Below are 20,492 nucleotides of genomic sequence, written 5' to 3' on the forward strand. Positions count from 1 at the left end.
CCTCTTGGATGTGAAAGATTAATTCATAGAAAAAGGATGTCTTGAGTGTACATAAATGACCACAGAAAACTATTTATTTTTGCCCTTGTTCCAAACCCTCTGCAGCGTATAGTGGTTTAGCATTGTGTCCATCTGCCATAGACACATGTCCTAAAAAGCAGCTGTCTCACATTCACGCAGCTCAGCACAGCGGCAAAGGACCTCACATTCAGCTGCTTCCATGTATGTGACATGTCCATAGAGGCAACACCAACAACCTCCAGTTTCCATCCCTCATTCTCTGCCATCACCCTTTCCAGTTCACCCAGAGCAGAATGGGGACTGCTTTTCATAAGGCTGCAGTCATTACTCAACAGAAGTAGAAAACAAAATTCCTTCTCTGATCCACCATGGATACAACTCTCCTTCTCCAGGTACTCAGTCACAGAGCTGGGTAACAATTTCTTCCAGGAACACAGAAGGCAGCTTTGCTGCTCAAGAGTCTCAGGCAAGGTTCCCTGAACACCCAAACAGGCGGAGCATCCCAGTTTGTCTTGCTCCATACCAACTGAGGAAGCCCTACTTCCATCTTTTCTTGGAGCTGAACTATAGCCCAAAGGGCTAACCCAGACAATGTAACCCAGACCTTTAGTAATGTGGAGCCTTTCTGTTCCTAGCAAGACCTTTCCTCAAAATGTTTGTGAGAATTGTGGTCCATTGCTACATACATAAATGAACAAAGCCCAGGAGCAGGTGCCTTTAGCCCTCATAAGCTGGATGATCCTGTAGCAAAATCCTTCCCACTGTAAGGAAACTCACCCAGCATCACCAACCAAATGGCTGAACATTTTGTGAACTGAAATACACATCTCATGGTAATTTAAATACATGAAAATAAGAGTTTAATTCCACTGCTGCCAGCCATCCCAAACGTTTAAATATAGTAAGGAAATTCTTTTTTTTATATAAAGTATTTTACTGAAGAAGTTGAAGGATCTGCATTCTCCTGGCTTATGAATACAAATAGCTAAGAATCAAAAAGGCCTTTCCTGTCATTGAGCCAAGACACCATGAAATAAAATCACAGGAGGAAGCCAGAAAACAAAGACCCTATTAATGGTATTATCTAAAGGAAAGCTATGTAAAATGAGAATTAAGTGCACCCAGCCCTCATCCCCAGTCCTTCCTGAAAGTGTGGGGTGTCACAGGAAGGAAACAAAGTGCACCTCAAATTTAGGTGAAAGAGACAAAGCAGATGGGACGGTGCAGCTGTATTTGTCTTAGGTTGCTTCCCTCTCACCAGACACCCATGGCTGGTGTCAGGCAGCCCAGTGACCCAACTCTTTCCATCGGGTCCCGCATGATACACAGCTGAATATGCTCTTCCTTGGGGGAAAAAAGACAAATTATTAGTAATAATAAATTAATCTTACACAGTTCTATGGCATGTTTCATGAGGACACAGCACTAGAAAGGACTATGTTCATTTTTCTCACATAGCAGGCAAGTATACCATAAAATCATAGTATCATGTAGTTGGAAAAAGACCTTTGAGATTATTGAATCCAACCATTAATCCAGGACTACCAAGTCCACCAATAAACCATGTCCCTAAGCACCACATCTTACATGTCTTTTTAAAAGATGGTGACTCCACCACTTCCCTCGGCAGCCTGTTCCAATGCTTGACGATCCTTTCAGGGAAGAAATTCTCCCTAATATCCAACCTAAACCTCCCCTGGTCCAACTTGAGGCCATTTCCTCTTGTCCTATTGCTTGTTACTAGGACAAAGAAACTGACACCCATCTCGCTACAGCCTCCTTCCAGGCAGCTGTAGAAAGCGGTAAGGTCTCCCCTCAGCCTCCTTTTCTCCAGGCTAAACAAGCCCAGGTCCCTCAGACGCTCCCTATAAGACTTGGGCTCCAGGCCCTTCACCAGCTCCGTTGCCCTTCTCTGGACACGCTCCAGCACCTCGGTGTCCGTCTGGTAGTTGAGGGGCCCAAAACTGGACACGGTATTCGAGATGCAGCTTCACCAGTGCTGAGTAGAGGGGCAGAGTCACCAGTCACTGCCCTGGTCCTGCTGGCCACGCTGTTTTGGATACAAGCCAGGATGCTGTTGGCCGCCTTGGCTACCTGGGCACACTGCTGCCTCGTGTTCAGCCGGCTGTCAACCAACACCTCCAGGTCCTTTCCAGCTGGGCAGCTTTCCAGCCACTCTTCCCCAAGCCTGTGGCATTGCACGGGGACCTTGTGATCCAAGCGGCAGGACCCGGCACTTCTTGTTGAACTTCATACAGTTGGCCTCAGCATACCGACCCAGCTTGTCCATAACCCTCTGCAGAGCCTTCCTACTCTCAAGAAGATCAACATCCTGCCCAGCTTGGTCTTGCCTACAAACTTACTGAGGGTGCACTCGATCCCCTTGTCAGATCATAAAGAGGTTAAACAGAACTGGCACCAATACTGAGCCCTGGGGAACACCGCTTGTGACCGGCCACCAACTGGATGTAGCTCTTTGGGCTCGTCCGTCCAGTCAGTAAACAGTTTTTACCCGGAGAAGGTTACACCCGTCCAAGCCATGAGCAGCCAGTTTCTCCAGGAGAATGCTGTGGGAAATGGTGTCAAAGGCTTTACTGAAGTCTAGGTAGCCAACGTCCATGGCCTTTCCCTCATCCACCAAGCGGGTCACCCTGTCATAGAAGGAGATTAGGTTAGTCAGGCAGGACCTGCCTTTCATAAACTCATGCTGGCTGGGCCTGATCTCCTGGTTGTCCTGTATGTGCTGTGTGATGGCACTCAAGATGATCCGCGCCATAACCTTCCCCGGCACCGAGGTCAGGCTGACAGGCCTGTACTTCCCCGGATCCTCCTTCCTGCCCTTTGTGCATTTGCAAACGTCCAGTCAACCGGGAGCTCCCCGGTAAGCCAGGGCTGCTGATAAATGATTGAAAGTGGCTCGGGGAGCACTTCCGCCAGCTCCCTCAGTACCCTGGGGTGGATTCTGTCAGGCCCCATAGACTTAGACACACACAAGTGGTGTAGCAGGTCGCTGACCATTTCCCTGTGGATTATGGGGGCTTCATTCTGCTCCCCATCCCTGTCTTCCAGCTCAGCGGTCTGGGTCCCAGAGAAAAATGGTCTTTACTATTAAAGACTGAGGCAATGGAGGCATTAAGTACCTCAGCCTTTTCCTCATCCTTTGTTGCCACGTTTCCTCCCACATCCATAAAGGATGGAGATTCTCTTTAGGCCTCCTTTTGTGGCTGGTGTATTTATAGAACCATTTTTTATTGTCTTTTACGGTGGTAGCCAGATGAAGTTCTAGCTGGGCTTCAGCCCTTCTCATTTTCTCCTTGCGTAAGCTCACAACCTCCTTGTAGTCCTCCTGAATTGCCAGACCTTCCTTCCCAAGGTCATAAATTCTCTTTTTTTTTTCCTGAGTTCCAAAAAACGCTCTCCTCTGTTCAGCCACGACAGTCGTCTTCTCCACACTAGCACGTCTTTTGGGACACAGACTCCCATAAGTGGGTTCGGTCTGCAACGTTGGGCCTTCTGTTCCCTTCTGAAGGGAGTCTGGAGTCTCCTATGGCACTGACCCGTCCTTTTTCTTTATGGAAGCAGTTTGGATGCAGGGCACAGGCAGAGTTAACCTTGGTGAAACCTCGATGCTAGATGAGCCATCATCCTCGTTACTGTTCAGTTCCACTTGCAGAGCCTCGTAGCTTCTGTGCACGGGCAGCTGGGCAGGTGGGGTGGTCACGGAGGAGACGCACCTGCTGCACCGGGCAGGAGCCTGTCGCCATTGCCCCCATCCCTTAAGTCGCGGTGTTTGGCCGGGCGGAGAGAGGATGGGGAATCCTCCGTGTCGTGCGGCCCGTCTGCCTGTGGGTCTGGTCCCAGGGAAGGCAGGGTGCGGTTCCAGCAGTCTGTCTGTCTCTCACGCTCCCTGATGCTCCTCAGCCTGCTCACCTCCTCCTGGAGCTCCGTCACTGAGCGCAGGAGCTCCTCTCCCCGGCACAGCTCCCACAGGAGCTCCCTGCTGCCGGCTGGTACAGCCATGGCAGCGGGGCACGGCCGGCAGCCCAGCACCGGGGTGGCTGCGTGTTCCCACCGGGGCTCTGCCGGGGGAACCGCGTCAGTCGTGGTGGGTGCAGAGCTGGGAGAGGCTGGGGCTTTCTGACGGGTGGATACCATTGCTCCCTGGCTGAGCTGGCAGGGCTTCAGAGCCCTTCCTGCATGCCACTCCACAACAATATAGTATAATCCCTCTTCCAAAATATGTCCATCTTCTTCCTTAAAACCTGTTAGAAGGGCTGTGGCCTCATCACTTCTTCCAGAGCCCCACTTCAGCACAGCTTCCAGCCTACATATATTTGTGGCCCTCTCACACTGTTTTGTCTGCTAATGTTGTCCTTAGCTTAAACACTTCTTTCCCCTCTCCTGTGTTTAATCCTATTTCTTCTGGATAAAAATTATATTTGTAAAATACATTTTCCATTATTCTCCAGACACTAATAACCCCACTCTGGACCTGCTTTGAATTCTTTCTCTGAGCTGGTTGACAAGAACAGCAAAGATTATAACAGAGAAATTTTGATTAACACTTTGCCCATGACTTTAACATTTTTTTACTCAAAATGTCTGGCCAGCTCTGTTCTTCAGTCATATCTGCCTTTCTCCTGGTCGTGGCTACACCACTCTCTGTCTGTGCTTCGTGATAGGTGCACCTTAATGAAGCTTTTGTCCCTGTTGAGGTGTGTTCTGTGGTCACATCCCAGCTGCACATTGGGTGAGATTCAGGTATGCACCTTTCCCACTCTGAAAGGAAACCCGCTGCAGTACCTGGACAGGGAGGAAGCCATCTGAGACCCAGTCTCCACACACCCTGGATGTCTGGGGGACCAGCATTCCAGTGTGCAACAGAGGGTATTTTCCCAACACCGTAAAAATGTCCTCCAGGATCAAAAGTTCACATTGAAAGAAATTTCGCATCTTTCCTATCACCCAGTCGTCAACATTACCAAGTTATTTGTATATACTATTCCAGACCTTCTTTCTCTTGGCAATATCTCATTCCAGTGGCAGCAGCAAATGTCTCAAGTTCACTCCTTTGTGCCCAGCCCAACGAGAGCTATCACCTCCCTTACAGACCCTGGTCCAACATCATTAATGATGTTATCAAATATGATTGGTCTCCTATTGCAGGAACTCTGCTGTTGACCTTCATCCTCACTCTCTCAGCACTCGTTGCTTTCCTTTGGTCAGTTCCTTAAACACACTGTAAATTGTGTAGTAATTAACATTGTAACAAACCATTTCTTTAGGGCCAGATTATAAAACCCTTTACCAAATTCCCAATAGCTTAGGTCTAAGGTATTTCCTTGTCTCAAAACCCACTTATCTTCCTAGCAAAATATATCAGGGTAGTTTCGCACACTTCAAATAAAAAAAACATACATTGCATGTTTATTTCATTTCCCCCTGTGCATTTAATTAATCTTTCCTTTAGAACTTACTTTAAACTCTGCTTGGTATTATTATGATCAAACTAAAAGGTCCACTGTGGCCCAGACAACTTTTTCTCCTTTCTTTAAATATAGATTTGCTACTTTTCATTCTAATGTACCATCCTAATTAGACAGATTTATTGAAAATCCTTTTTACTGGACTTGCAGTGTCACATACCACATCTTTCAGAAGTCTGACATGGAAGTTATCCAACTTCCCAATTTGAGCCCATTAAGCTATTTGAGTTTTTTTCATTTCTCCTGTTCCCGTTAGCTGGCTCCTTTGTCTCTCTGATCAGTGTAACATCCCTCCCTCTCTTTAAGCATTACAGAATATCGTATGAACAAAACTGGGTAATCTTGAGGAGTAGTGAATAGAAAAGCGATGATGTTCAACACTGAACACCAGCTCATGCAGTTAGGGACTAAGAATGAGAAATTTCTTTCCAATGTGAACTTTTGTCCTGCAGGATCTTTGCATTGTTGGGCAACTGTCCTCTGCATAAAACAGGGATAATTCCACTCTTCAGAAGTCTTTTATGGTTAAAGATCAAGAAGTACAGTATTCAGATACTCTCTCAATGGGAACCACCTAAGTACCTATGACAAAGCAATGCAATTGGATTATCAGCCACCATAAATCAACAGACCCCTTCAAAGCCTGTCTAGTGACCTTACTTTACACATTTGACATATGATTGAAAAATGGGTTTGTTTCTTTTGTTTGTTTGTTTCTGTTATAGTATTTATCTCATTAAATGCCCACTGGGCAGAAAGCAACAGTATCTACATTATAAAGGCTCTTTTCTATATTCAAAGGTATGTACTGGTTAATGGAGACACAGAGGCAAGCATCATGCATTCATATTTAAGCAGAAAGATCTTTTTAAATAGCTTCTGTTACCCAGTAACATTAGCATAACTGTTTCATCCTATTAGGAAGTCTAGAAATACGTTTAGGAAGCTTTTTTTGAAATGTCTCCTGTTAAAACTTAAAATCAACAAAAGGTCTCAGAAATAAATAAGGGCTGCAACAGGAGATTCTCTGTGACTTTCACACAGTCTGTGGGATATCTTCATGGGACCTGCTTTGCCATATACATGGGACATCTTGGAACCTCTATTCCTTTATGGTGTTTCAGCTTGCATGCTTATGGTAAGAAACAGAAGAATCACAGGGCACTTTTGAACAGGTAGGTCAGACACTTACACTAAGGTGGCACAGAGGGGTGAAGGCATTTCAGAGCCCAAGCGTGTTCCCTGTCATCTGACAAGAGATGCTGATTATCACCCAGCTCGGGACATAAAGTTTCCTTCTCAGCATTGAGTGCAGAGTCCCTCCTGGGACTACTGAGGTAGAGCTGCTGGAAAAAGCAGGTGGGGATACTGGGAAGATCCTCTCAGCTCTGCTTTGACGGGGTGTGAGCACTAGTTTTCTGACTTCTCTGGCAACCCCAAAGCATGTTAGGCTACTTCAGCTTGTTCCAAGGCTACACCTTCACTGGAGTCAGAAAAAGAAGTGGGCACAGACAATAGCAGGCCACTCAGTAAGGAGAAATCTGACCATGAGCCCAGCAGAGGAGTACCTGGCATGTGCCAGGCTGCCACTTGGTCTAAGCAGTTACTTCTGACACAAGGCTCCCTGGCTGGCCTGACATTGATTTGACAGACTGCAGCACTTTAAGTGCAGAAGCACTGAGGTGGTGGTACAACAGACTGAAAAGACCTTTTCCATAAAAGTCCTTCAGCTCTGTAAATACCTTTCTCCATCTCCTCCACTTTGTGGAAAACATCCTGAATTTGTAGTTAGTATTTGTTTATGTGCACTGCAGGTTCGATCTGAGACTGGAGCATGGTTGTTCCAAGCATTAGCCAAACTTGCTGACTTCTGCTGTAGAGAACCACACTGACACCTCTGTAAGGTTATACAGGATGTATTCGCAGCATGAAGGCAGGACAAATTATAGAACAGAGTAAGTGGTAGTGACCTCTCTTCCACTTAAGCTTTATGTTTTAGTGTCTCCTCCATTCAGTCTACAACCCTGTTTGATCCTGTCAGTCACCAAATAGACAGGGCTTCATACTAGTGCTCTCCCGCCATCCTCCTGCTCCACTGCTTGGACCACCCCCTGGGCTCCTTCTGCAACAACGATCAGCCACCACCTTCACACTAAGCTTGCTTGGCCTTTCTATCTTCTCAGATCAGTGGTGTTAAGGACTTCTTGCCTGCTTTCAAGTCTTTTATCACTCTTTTTATCATTTCTTTCCTTTCTCCACATACTGATGTTATCCACGCTGCACTCTTTCATTCATAGACCTTCTGTCCTGCGTTCCCTTATCTACTCCTGCCCCGCTATCCCAAATCTGAACTGACCCATACCAGCTGGTCTTTGCCATGTCTCACACAGCAGAGCATCTCTAGTGGGAGCCCTGCTGCCTGACTAACTTTCTCCACTACAAACCCATTGTTCCCCCAGTCAGTTCTGCTCATTTCCTAGACTTACTACTGTAGCTCAGCTCAGTTAAATCTCAGCCTTACAGTCATAGTCACCTCTTTGCCACATTTGGCTCATTCCTCAGACCTTCCTGCCTCCTCCAGCCCCCACTTCAGCTGTTACACAGGATTTCACCCAGTTCTTCCATGAGAAAAACAGCAAACTATGATCTTCCTATTCCAGTAGCTTCGCTTTCTGATTCCTCTTCCCCAGCTACAACTCCTTTCTCATTCTCCTCTCCCACAGATGAAAAACCTCCTATGCAGCTCTCTTACCTCATTTCTTTTATTTCCCACTGAGCCAGTCTTACCCTATCTCCTGGCTTTCCTTATGGCTTTCTTGTCCTCTTGTTCTCTCTTCTCCTTGACCTCTCATGCCCCTCTACCTCTTTAGTCTCATAACACAAGTACCATTCAATCTCTTTCTTCTTAAAATATTCTCATCTTAAAACACATATTTTCCCCTCTAAATACTGTGTCTTTTTCTCTCCTCCCTTTTATCACCAACGTCTCTGAATACACCAGGTACGAACGCCACCTGGAGTCCGCCCTACCAGTTCAGTGCAACTTTTTCTCCCTTGCAACTGCTGCTGCCAAAGTCTCTGGTTAACGTACTATGCAAATTTCAGCAAAGTCTAAATACTCTGTTCTCATTTGCTGCAGCATATCTGCTACCTTCAGTAGTCTCCTGTGCTGTTTTAATCTGAAATGGTGTCTTTCTTCAGCTACCATGACATTAATCACTTCTCTTGCAACTACCTCTGAATTTGCTCCCTTTGCATATCCTCCAAAAGGTGTTATTCTTCCCCCAGCTCTGCTAGAAGTTCATGGGGCTTTTCTTTTTCTGTATTTTACTCCTTGGTAATTTTTATCACAAACATAGATTCCACTACCATCTCCATGCAGAGGTTTTCACATTCGTTCCTGTAACACACATGTCTCCCTAGGTCCATACCCACAATCTCTCTAATACTCCCTCATAGACATACAGATATCAAACTAATCTTACTGTAGCTAAAACAGAGTTCCTACTGTTCTTCTCCATTCTTTACTATATGCTCTCTTCAGTTCCCCTCTTTATAATTGTAGCCAATACTGAGTTTCCTTGTTGTTCTGGTTAACAACTGCAGCAACATTCTTCATCTCATGTCTCTCACTACATCTGTTGATCCAGAGGATGTCTAAGGTTTGCATATTCTTTTTCCATCCAGGCTCTCATTATCTCATGCCTTTATTACAACAATATTTCTTTTTCTGACCTTTACAAACGTGATCTTGCCCTCCGTGCATCCATTCAGGATGCTGCTAGAAATATCATTTTCCCAACACATCACTCCGACCACGTCATTTCTCTTGGCAGCTGTAGACTGCTGTCCCAATAGCTATGTCATTAGCGTAATCTACTTGTCTTCATTAAGGAAATGTCAACTTCTTCCTACAGTCAACCAAAGAGGTCAAACCCCATCCACCTACTTACTAATTTCTCAAGCAGACATGACCCATGATTTTTCTGGTGCCACCCCTCAATATTTGGAAGACCATCTTGTGAATACCTGCATCTCTTCCTCCTCATGCTTCTTTACAACTCTTCTAGGAATCACACATTTTGTGGTGCTTACAGAAATGTGGTCAGCCTGCAGGTCTTTTAAAACTGCTACCGGTCATGCTGAACATAATTACCTTGTCGTCTCCTTGTACTCTCTCCTAAGGCTGCATTACTTGCCAATATTTAAAATGCAGCAACATGTCAAAAGGACAGAGACATTTTTCTGATCCATGATTTCTGATCCATGATTAAGGCTCATAAATCCTATGGTAGAACTCTAACTGGTATTAATAATAATGAACGAAATCCCTATTATACTGCTACTGAGCTGAGGTACGAGAGATTAAGTCACTTGCCTCAGGTCATGAAGAAAGACTATGGCAGAGCTTAGACAGAATTCTGACTTTGTAAGCCCTGCCCTAATGGCAGTACTACCTTTCTTCCATCTATTTTGGTAGTTATCTACAAAGGATTATGATTTCAGCAGGCTCAGCTGGGCAATTCTGAATATTTATTTGTGGAAGAATTAGGCTTTATGAGAAAGAAAATGGGGAAATTTCCATTTTATAGTCTGATTTCTCTCCTGCAGAAAAATATTCTGGTTTATATTCGTTTTTTTTTAAGTGGATTTTATTCTGAATGGTCTGTTAAGGGCACTTGGATTCTGGAATCCACATTCTTAATTTATTATTTCCTCAAAAACTAAGAAAGACCATCTCATTTCTTTCTCTTGCTCTTTAAAGAGGTGAATATGTACTCAAGGGCTCCAGCAACACCTTGTTAGCAACGAGCCATTAAGTAACTTGCATTATAAATGACTGTCATTATTTTTGCAGAACCTACAAAACATGAAGTCTTCTTCCTCATTTACTGGCTCTGCAAGAGTTAATGAACTAATTCCACTCTTGAAGTTATTCTGAGTGCACCGAAAGACATTTTCCAATTAGAAAAAGCAATATTAATATGGATTTTTATTGCTGAAGATGACAAAATAGTTCAGATCGTTTCACCTCTATTTAAGGAAAATAATCTCTCTTATTTTTAGAGTAAACAGAACACATCTGCACTCCTATTAAACCTTTCCTCCACACCTTTTAGAAAGTTTTTAAGCAATAGGCAGAAAGGATAAAAACGCTGAGATTTCTCAAAAGGATTTGGATGCTCAATTAGATGAACAGGAATTAAGCATGCAGTCCTGCAGGCAGCTCTGCAAATATCAGTTCCTCTTGAGAAGGGCACGATCCTGTCAATTTTACTCAGGCAAAATTTCCATTTGTCTTCACTGGCAATTTTGCTTGAAAGCCAACAGCTTGATTGAAATTTGCCCTTTAAAACAGCATGATTAAAAACAGTTGCAGCTCTGTTAAATCACATATATGTTCTTAGTATTTTTAGCAAATATGTATTGTCAAACTAATTATCTTAGATGTGTCAGAGGAATGTGTCAGGTTCTCATTACTTGTGGTAAAGGTACCTTTTAATGAATTGCTATTTAAGTTTGATGCAATTAAAATATTAAAATTGCTTATTTAAGAAACAATGGGCCAAATCCTCCTGGAACTGACATGCATGAAACACCAGCGATTTCATCCATTAAATGATTTTAGACAATCTCTGAACAAGAGGATATCTTTGCTGTATCTTAGAAATGTGCAGCTGCTTGACTTCCAATCTGCATCGACAGACTAATTACAGCATCGAAAATGGTGAAGGCTAAATACCTGGGCAGCCCAAGATTCAACTCAAAGGCTGTCTACTGCTTAAATTTCACTGGCTCCCTCCAGCAGAACTCTGCTGTGACAGAAGGGAGCACAGACCTTGTGGTGGCCTTTCTATCCAGGGACAATTTTATCCTCAAAGGAAACACTAAAGGCCTGAACTTGCTGCATCACCATATTCAATAAAACATTTAATATTGACTTTGCTAGGATCAGAATCAAGACTTCAATAAAGTCTCTTTTATAGTGAGTCCATTTGGAAAATGGTTGGGATTTCAAGCACGTGTTTTAAACAAAGTATTTGGATTCTTTAATGTATGAAGGTTACATGAAAAAATGGCTGTCCTAATTGACCTGGCAAAACCATTGCATTTTAAAAGTCAAATCTACAACACTGCAAAGTATTGCAAGCAGTTTTATAAAAATACATCTTTTTACTCCTAGAGATAGCTGCAAGTAGACTCTCTTCAGCCTTTTCCAATTGTGTATAAATAATCCCTAGCGACGGCCAGAGTAGTCCTGTTAAGCCTTCTTCCTCAGTTGTGCCATACATCCGACAAATCAAAACAGAGAATTATCTCATCCCAGAAGTCTTGCATATTATTTGGGGTACAGGTAGACTGCACAGGAATTACTTGCTTTTTTTTTTTTCTCCAGTGGTGGCATGGGCTAAGTATACTCACAATAAAATGTTTCAAAAATACGATTTACTACGATGTCCTCGGATCTCAGGGAAAGAAGGAAGGTGAAAGAGGGATTGAAATAATAAGGTCATTGTAAATATTATTTTTTTCTAATAGAATTGGATTCCAATGGCAGGCAGCAGAGCCGCATCCAGACAGGTTTAATTGGCAGTCTTCCAAAAGTGAGATGAAAGGTCCTCTGAGTAGTAATTGTATAAATGGAACAGACTCTGGTTACTGTGCAACTTCTTCATCTACTTTATTGTACCTTTTAAATTAAATTATGTAATTACTTTTTTTTGTTTCGTGTTTTCCTCTTGACTAGTGCAGGAAAGCATCTGAGCAACATTCCTGCAGGATGCAAACAAGACTCTGGCTTTCAAGTTTTGTTTCTGGGTCACTACAAGTCATATACAAGGAGTTATGAGCTGCTGGTTGCCAAAGCAGGACACAAGCTGCCTTCTCCCAGCCACAAATGGGCACCTGCCTGCATTTCAAATCTCTGCTAGCTTTGTGGTGGAGGTGGTTGGTTCACTGGGATTTTTGGTGGGATGCAGGAACGCTGCTTTTGCTAGAAACTCAGTAGTAAGCAGGCATCTCATAGGATAAGGGAACACTATATTCAAAGGTGTCTTAAGCATCAGTGTTATTTAATTCATGGAGGAGACTAGACAGACACCTGAAAATCGGAAGAAGCTTAGAGTATAGTGCTGAACAAACCCAGAGCCAGCATCTCCTGATTCTGCAAGGCTTTAGGGATCAGGAGGCAAACTCTGGTCCCAAGGTGCTAAAAGACTTGATCAGATGCAAAAAAAAGAATCAGAGGACCAGCTTTGCAAGCTATTTCTTTTTTACTGGTACTTCTGTACAAGAGTGCCTTCCCTCAGTTGAAGCAGCCCATTTACAGGAATAAAGATTATTCAGGTGAGTAAAAGTTAGCAAGACTGAGCCCTGGATTTGCATGTTCAACTCCTATAATTTATGCATTGACTGTAATTTCTGTTGTTTCTGATTGTATTGGTTTGTGAGGTTTTTTTCATTCATAACAAAGAGAACAGATTTACTGCCTAATTTTGATGTAGCTTTAGAATATTCTTCAGGCCTTTGGTCTCACGCCTGCCTGCCTCTCCCCGAGTACGCTTACTTGTGACAATCTGTTTCAGTTCATTGCCTATTTATCTAATTGTCTTGTTTGAAATATGCACCTGGGTTCTATGGAAATATAAAAAAAGGGATAGAAGAAATATAAATAGGACCCAGTATTTTGTATATGCATTAGTGTCTATTGCAGGGGTCCTCAAACTTTTTAACCAGGGGGCCGGTGCGCGGATGCAGTGGCAGGCAGTCATCTGCGGCTGCTTGGTTCCCCCCCAACCCCTGGCGGGGAGGGGGGCAGGGGAGTTCTGTAAATACCGGGGGCCGGATTGAGGACCATGGGGGGCCGTATCTGGCCCAGGGGCCGTAGTTTGAGGACCCCTGGTCTATTGTATCTATCCATAAGAAATCTGAAGTAACAGACCTCCAGTTTTTTCAGGAAAATCCAACATGAAGGTTTTTATTTATTTGCCTGAAAGTAAAAACTAATAAATACTGAATAGAATTACAGAAGTGACCCAGCCTATTCAGAAACAGAACTGGTTTTTAAAACCACTGGCATCAGAATACTGCCAAGTACCACAGGGCCTGATCCTGCCACAAGCGATTGCCTGCAGCTTATATTAATTTCAGCAGAGTTCATAAGCAGAATAACTGCAGGGTATTTGCAAAGCTAGTAAGGCTCTTAATGACCATTTTTCATTATCCTTTCATAGACAAACCTACCATTCTCAATACTGGAAGTTTTGCCTAGGGAAAAATGTAGGATCTGTCTCAAAACAATTGGATCGCTCAGATCCTGTCCAGCTTGGAAAAAAAAAATACACCAGTCCTTAATAGCATTTACATTCAATTATGTATAGCATTGCACACAATATTTGGGGCCAGAACCTGCATTACTTTATCCAGTTCCGGAAGAGGTGCGCTAGATTAAATTAACAGCTGGCAGAGGAGGGAGAATAAAAAGCCTATGTACCAATAACATCCCTTTTATATGGTATTTGCCCTGGAGCTTATACAGAGAGAGATTTAATCTATACAGAAATATGTACCCCAGTCAGAGTATTTGATTACTACAGGGAGAGAACATGTGTAGCTCTTCATACCTGCACAGGGCATGTTCTGCCTAGGCACCCACCCCTGCAACCCCTAACTCCAGATGAGCGTCTGCCATGGAAGAAAAACTAGAAAAACAAGGTGGTGCTGCCCGGATGAACCTGGAATACCTGCCTCGTGGTGAGCTCATGGCTGTTCTCAACATTGGACAGCGACGGCAGATGTGTTTATTCCACTTCCATCATACAGCTGAGGATCATAAAGAAACAGTCTGGTAGCTGGCCTTAAGTAGGAACAGGGACACTAGTTGACTACCCATGTAAAGCTGGCTCCTTCTAATTCAGTGACTCCAGCATGCAAGGATTTTTAACAGATGAGTATTTTACATTTGGTAAAGGAAGAGTAAAATCCATCAGTTCTTTTTAATTAACAAATCATAAAGTGGACAAGCAATCCTATAATATCTCCAGTTTTCTGAGCAAGTCAGTTTATTTTATCGAATTGTCATTATACTTGCTTTTCTGTGTTTTAATCTGGAGGTGCAATAGGAACACACCACTACAGTGTTAGCACTAAAATGTGTGACTCCTCATCATGGCTGAGGGTTATAGCATAGGTAGATCCTCACTCCAGAAATACCATCAAACAAACTATAACGTTGGTATTCAGTGTTACAACCCTCCCTCCTTTAATATATTTCTCTCAGTGTACAATGAAGTTTGCTAAATGGGTACCAAAAAACCTTTAAAGAAGGCAAGGAGTGACACACACTGATATGTGCACATACCTCCCTTATGTGTACAATTTGCACTTCTGACCTTGGGGCAGCGACTCTGCGAAGTGGCTATCTGGCCATCTGCAGACACATATGTCCAGGAATATGTGTGCAGGAATGCACACTGTACCTCAGCCCAGGAATCCCTTGCTACCAGCTGAATGTTGTATATTTAGGATTAGTTCACTACACACAAAAACACACGCATGCACACACTCATATGCACACACTCACACACACACACAAACACAAATTACAGCAGAACCTTTCAAAGACTATTTTCTCCTGCATTTAACCACCTCAGCTTGAGTTGCCACATTTTCTCTATGGTTAACACTCAGCAGAGCTGCCATTACACATAACCCAGTGCCAGGCGATTTCAGCAGTTTCTGGCAGGAGAACGGACATTCCTGAACCCAGGACAAGGCAGGCGGTGAAAGAGGAACAAGTCTCACTTATTCCAAAATGAAAAGCCTCCCTAATAACTGAAACTCTATTTGCCAAAGGTGAGCTCCGGTGACACGTTCGCCTGCTGTCAAGGTTGAATTTCTTTGTTTATGCCCCGAGCACAGCGAGCACACGTGGCAGAGCGATCCAGCTCTCCGCGGCCAGCACAGCACGTCTGTGCTCTCACCTAGACAGAGGAATCCCTCCCTCTGAAACTAGCAGTAGGGTGCCGGGGTGCTGAGAAGCTTTGGACATGTTCATTTGTCCATTACAAATGGGACTGAAGCCATCAGTTCGTTTCATAGGCAACTAGCATTTCATAGCAACTAGGCATTAAGGGTCACTAGCAGCACTGGCAGGATCCCAGCCAGCCGTCTAGGTTTCCTGGTACACCACCTGTTTGCACTGTTTCAGTGTAAGTCTATACCATGCTACCCACCTCGACTGCTCACTTTTAAAACATATGGAACAAAATGTATACATTGGCAAACACATGTGAGAGTATATCCCTCATGAATAATTAGCTTTGAGCAATAATTCCCCTTGCAATGTCTGAAGAGGGAATTAATGCAGGCTATCAAGGGAGTTTGGGACAGAGAACACACTTAGAAAACAAGTATTTTTAAAGATTGCACGGTGCAAGAAGCAATGGTTTCACTGCAATGGACATAAACCACTGGGAAATCATGTGAATGCAACAGAGGAACCATGGGAGGGAAACGTTATTTTGTTGTATAGAGTAATCATGCTGTGGTAGCAAAGATGCTGTCATCCTTTACTGAAACCCTCGTCATCCTGCAAAAACATACATCTTTTGTAGACAAGATGTTTAGGCTGGGGTTTACGCCCATCTCCCCTTCCTATACTTCACATCAAAGAAATATTTGAGGCAAACTGACCATCACCTTGAACTGGTACCTTGGGGAAAAAAAGAGGAAGGACCAAAAGACAAGAAAAAACATTGCACAAAAATGCTACAGGCAAGCAGATGCATCTCCACCCCAAGAGAACACGATTCCTTTCTAACACTCCTAATAAATTCATACAATATTTTGTAGACATTGAAAATATTCCAAAACATAGCTCAGTGTAAACAGCAGGCTGGGTTTCCTCCTGCTCTTTAGCTTTTCTCTTTGTTTACTCTCCATTTGAGGATAGAAAAAGCCTACATGTGAGCACTGCAAATGGTGTATTTGGGGGCATTCGGTAAGGGAAGGATGAAATACAGACATATGTAGCCTCCAATAAAATAATATGTACTCTGCCTGAGTCACCAGGGTCAAACATTTTTTTTTTTAAATCCAGTGTCTGCTTTATTAATACTTTTTATTTGTATGTGGAAAATAATCTGATACCATGGTGATGGGCAGACTACATTAAGCTTAGAGAGACAGCAACATGACAGAGACATTCTGGGGTGTGTCTGCTCACACCCCCGCCTTCTTGCTCCCAAACCCCATGCCTCAGCAGTAGAGACCCCATGGGAGAACTGCCCTGGTGGTCCTTTTGGAAGCGATGCCTAGCCAGGCCAGCTCACCCATCGCAAGAAGAGGCACTTGTCTAGAGACGCCAGCTCCCATCTGTGAGCCCAAAGGGCTCTGCTGAGCCTCTGCTTAGCCCAGGAGGGCCTGGCATGTTCATTTGGTAAAAAACAGCCCTTACCTTTGGCAATCAGCTCCTCCAGCTCTTGGTCGAATCCTTGTCGGTGGCATTTCCTCCAGAGCCCCATGTTGGTTGAGTTGTACTGTCTGTTGCACTCGTCAACTGCGCTCATAGCAAAGATCTGCCTCCTGTTTCTTGCCAAGAGGAGTTTCCCTTCCCAGCGGTCCAACCTAGACCTGCTGGCCCTGAGAGGCAGGTTGTTGTTGGAGTTATAAATGAAGCCAGGATCATTTCTCTTAGTGGTGATGCTCTTGCACCTCTCTCTGTGCTTCCTGGCATCAGTTTCGTACCAATGGTCAGAGCAGATTGCCACAGCCAGCATGCCCAGGGCACACAGAGCTAAAGAGAGGCCAGCATAGAGCAGTAACCTTCCAGCAGCCATACCTCAGCCTCACAGAAACACCATGGACATCTTCACAACTGGCAAAGCCCTGAAGTGTGAGACCACGCAAAAACCTCCGGAGCAGCTGCTAGGTGTCACTTGGCAGAGACTGCCTCAAACATCCCCAACTCCTGTGGCTCACATCCACGCTGCAGAGGACTGCCGACAGCGCTACAAAGTTCTGCCCTGGAGGCAGTCCTGGAGTCTCATCTGCCTCTTCTCTGTGGAGGAGACCTGGCGAGGAGAAGCGCAGCCTTCCACCTTGAACAGGAGCAAGCCAGTGACCCACCTATACAAAGATGTCTTGTTCCCCTCACCACAAGCACTCGAGCGGCAGGGGCTGAAGGGATATACCGCCCTGAAGAGACCTGAGAGCCGCAGCTGATCAGTCCATTAATCTCTTTCAATCTGGTCAGCTCAGAAATCCAGAAGAGATGGCTTTCAGACCAGCAGGCTCACCACAGCATCATCACGGGACAGAAAAGTTCAACAGCTAGAGATCTCCCGCTTGCAAGCAGCCGGTTATCCCCGTTTCAGGAACGGGTGACTTGCCTTTTCTTTGTCAGTGGCTCAGCAAGAGCATCATCGTCTGGACGGTCAGTCACTTGCTCGGGTTTAAAGCGGGGTCGAAGGGGAGGGAGCAAGAGGGGGGAGCGATCTGTTGTCGCTGCTGCTGCTGCCGCCGGTTGAAATCTTGCCTGAAACAGAACCTGCCCGGCGGGGGCTGGACGCGCCGCACGCACGGGGCTCTCCCTTAGCAGACTTCGCCGACAGTCACTGACATCTTGGCTTCGGAAACACCTCGGCTTCTCGTTGCCAGCCTTGCCATTCACTCGCCTGCTTCTGTGGTCTGCGCTGGCAGCCCGGCAGCGCAGCGCGGCGATGCCTCCCTCCCTCCCCGGCGCTCCGGGGCGGCGGGGGCAGCCCAGCCCGGCAGGACCCGCCGCCGGCCTTGCACTCCGCTAGGCAGCACCGGGAGCAGCCCTCGGCCCCGGCATCGCTCCTCCACACGCACCCCCCCACCCCCCCTTCCGCCGGTATCCGAAAGGCTTCCTCCTCCCCGGCGCTGGGATGTGTTGTGCACAGTTTTCCTAACACGGCGGCACGTTAGCCATCTGCAAGATGAAGGCAGGCAGGCAGGGCTACGGCTGGCTGGGAGGATGCTGAGGAACGGGGAGGGGAGGGAGGTCGGGGGAAATCAAACCAAAACAAACCGGGAGGCGGGGTGGGGGGTGGGGGGTGGGGGGGGGGGTGGGGAAGGGGAGGGGGGGCGCGCACAAAAAAGCTACACACCTTACACGGGGAGAGGAAAGCAGCCCCTAACTGTTGTCAACAGCTTTCGGTCTGCACCATTTCTCTGCCATATGGCCCGATCTCCACGTCGGAGCTGAGATTTTTAGCTCAGCAGCTTCACACGAATCGTATCCCCAGCATCAGCAGTTATGTATTCAGACATATTTTTTTCTCCTTAAATTTCCTCTCCCTTTCTCTCTAATGGGAATAACTCACCCATCTTGTAGAGATCAAGTGCAACAGAAGGCGAGCTGGAGTCCCCAAGCTTTAGAAATCTCATTTCACCGTTTCTAACCCAAATAAGAGTGAATCCAATCTTCCGTACACCTGGGAATCTTTCCTTGTTCAAACACCGAGCCCTGCAGCCTTGGCTAAAGCCTACAGACAGAGCATACAGAGCGCTGAGCCAAAAGCCAGTGATGTCACCCATGCAACGTGAGACTCATTTCTTATTTCTCTAGCCTCCTTAAAGATAAACTGCACCACTTCCCAGGCAGGAAATGTCGAAGCCTTACTTTCTTAAGAGGGGAAAATGTAAAACCTGGATTTAACTGGATCCTGCTCACTCTTGGTCGCAAGCCCTTACATTGTGTCAACCAAATCCAAGACAAGAGGAGCTGTTCCTTACTGCACCAAAAAATCCCAACCTGCTACATAACGCAGAGCGTGAGCTCAAAAAACCCCTGGATTCCAGACCTTCTGTGTGGTCCAGAAAACTGAGGCCTCCAGACTCTGAACTGTACTGTTTGAAAAGGAAATAAGCACCACCATTTCCCTTGTATCAAAAAGCTCTCCATCCTGGCACATCCTGATCTGTGAGTACCACAGCATCCTGGAGCTGGCAGAGGAATCTAGTTAGCCCCATCCAGTGTTTGGCTCCCACACACCAGCGACTCCACAGCATGAATAGCGAACAACACAGCCGCTCCTACTGCACCAAAAAGTCCAAAGCCTGATGCCTCTCCATAAACCAGTGCAGCGAAAATCTACATCCACGCTGGATCCTAGCAGCTTTTGGCCCCTGAAGTCCAAGCTCTATCATCAAAGCAGGAAATAAACACAGCCTTTACTGGAGCCTCTGGGTTGGTGATAGCCCTTGGCCCCAGAAAGGGAGTACTGGGATTTTGCCAGCACTAGTCACACAAACTGTACTTGCTCCAGTGGGGACACCAGAGGCGGGACACAGTAGCTCTTTGTGTATGAGAAATACACAAGCGGATTTTCTTGTGGAATACAGCCGCATCGAAAAAAAGACCACACGGCTGGATCATGCCAGTTTTTGGCCCCAAACCAAACTGTATCATCAAAAAAGATGACTTCTTCCATTTTACCTGGTGAAAACAGGCCCCAAGTCAGCTGGGATTTTTCAGCTATGGAAGGGCATCTCTCCCATTAAACCGATTTTGGTTTGAAATGCGCTGTATTGTCTAACCCCCTCGCATGATTACAAAACTCGCAAAGGAAAGTCAGTCACCCAAATCATAGACATTGTGGTCACCTGCATACACTGAAACAGCTCTGTTGCAAAATTTCAGTGTTATGTTATGAATATTAACTCTATCTGGAAAGCTCTAGATAAAGTTAATTGTTTTATTGAAACAAGGCACTGGTTAAAAATTTTTTAGCAGTAACTTCCCTTTGTTGTTCATAATTGAGGCAAATATTTAAGGATCTAAGGGTTCTTAAAAATAGCACAGGTGGATCCACTTCTATAACTGGATTTTTCAAGGAACTACATGTCAGTAGATAAAAAGAATTAAATTTTATAGTGGGCTTGGACCAGCCATACCTGTTTCCTCTTCAGAGATAAAATTGAGAGGTTCCTGGTCAAAAAGCTGCTGGCCTCTATAAG

At 45.2% G+C, this 20,492-nt stretch overlaps 1 protein-coding gene across 1 annotated transcript in view; it reads right to left on the reverse strand.

Annotated features, from left to right (window-relative positions):
• The window catches only part of TMEM178B (transmembrane protein 178B), a 237,235-nt gene extending 218,684 nt beyond the window's left edge, over positions 1 to 18,551 (reverse strand). Inside the window, exon 1 of the mRNA XM_055712386.1 lies at positions 16,966 to 18,551. Coding sequence (XP_055568361.1) covers positions 16,966 to 17,347 — 382 coding nt within the window. The 5' untranslated portion in view covers positions 17,348 to 18,551. The remainder of the gene's footprint in view (positions 1 to 16,965) is intronic.
• Positions 18,552 to 20,492: the final 1,941 nt, after the last annotated feature.

Source organism: Falco cherrug, chromosome 5, assembly GCF_023634085.1.
Source record: "Falco cherrug isolate bFalChe1 chromosome 5, bFalChe1.pri, whole genome shotgun sequence".
Classification (NCBI taxonomy): domain Eukaryota; kingdom Metazoa; phylum Chordata; class Aves; order Falconiformes; family Falconidae; genus Falco; species Falco cherrug.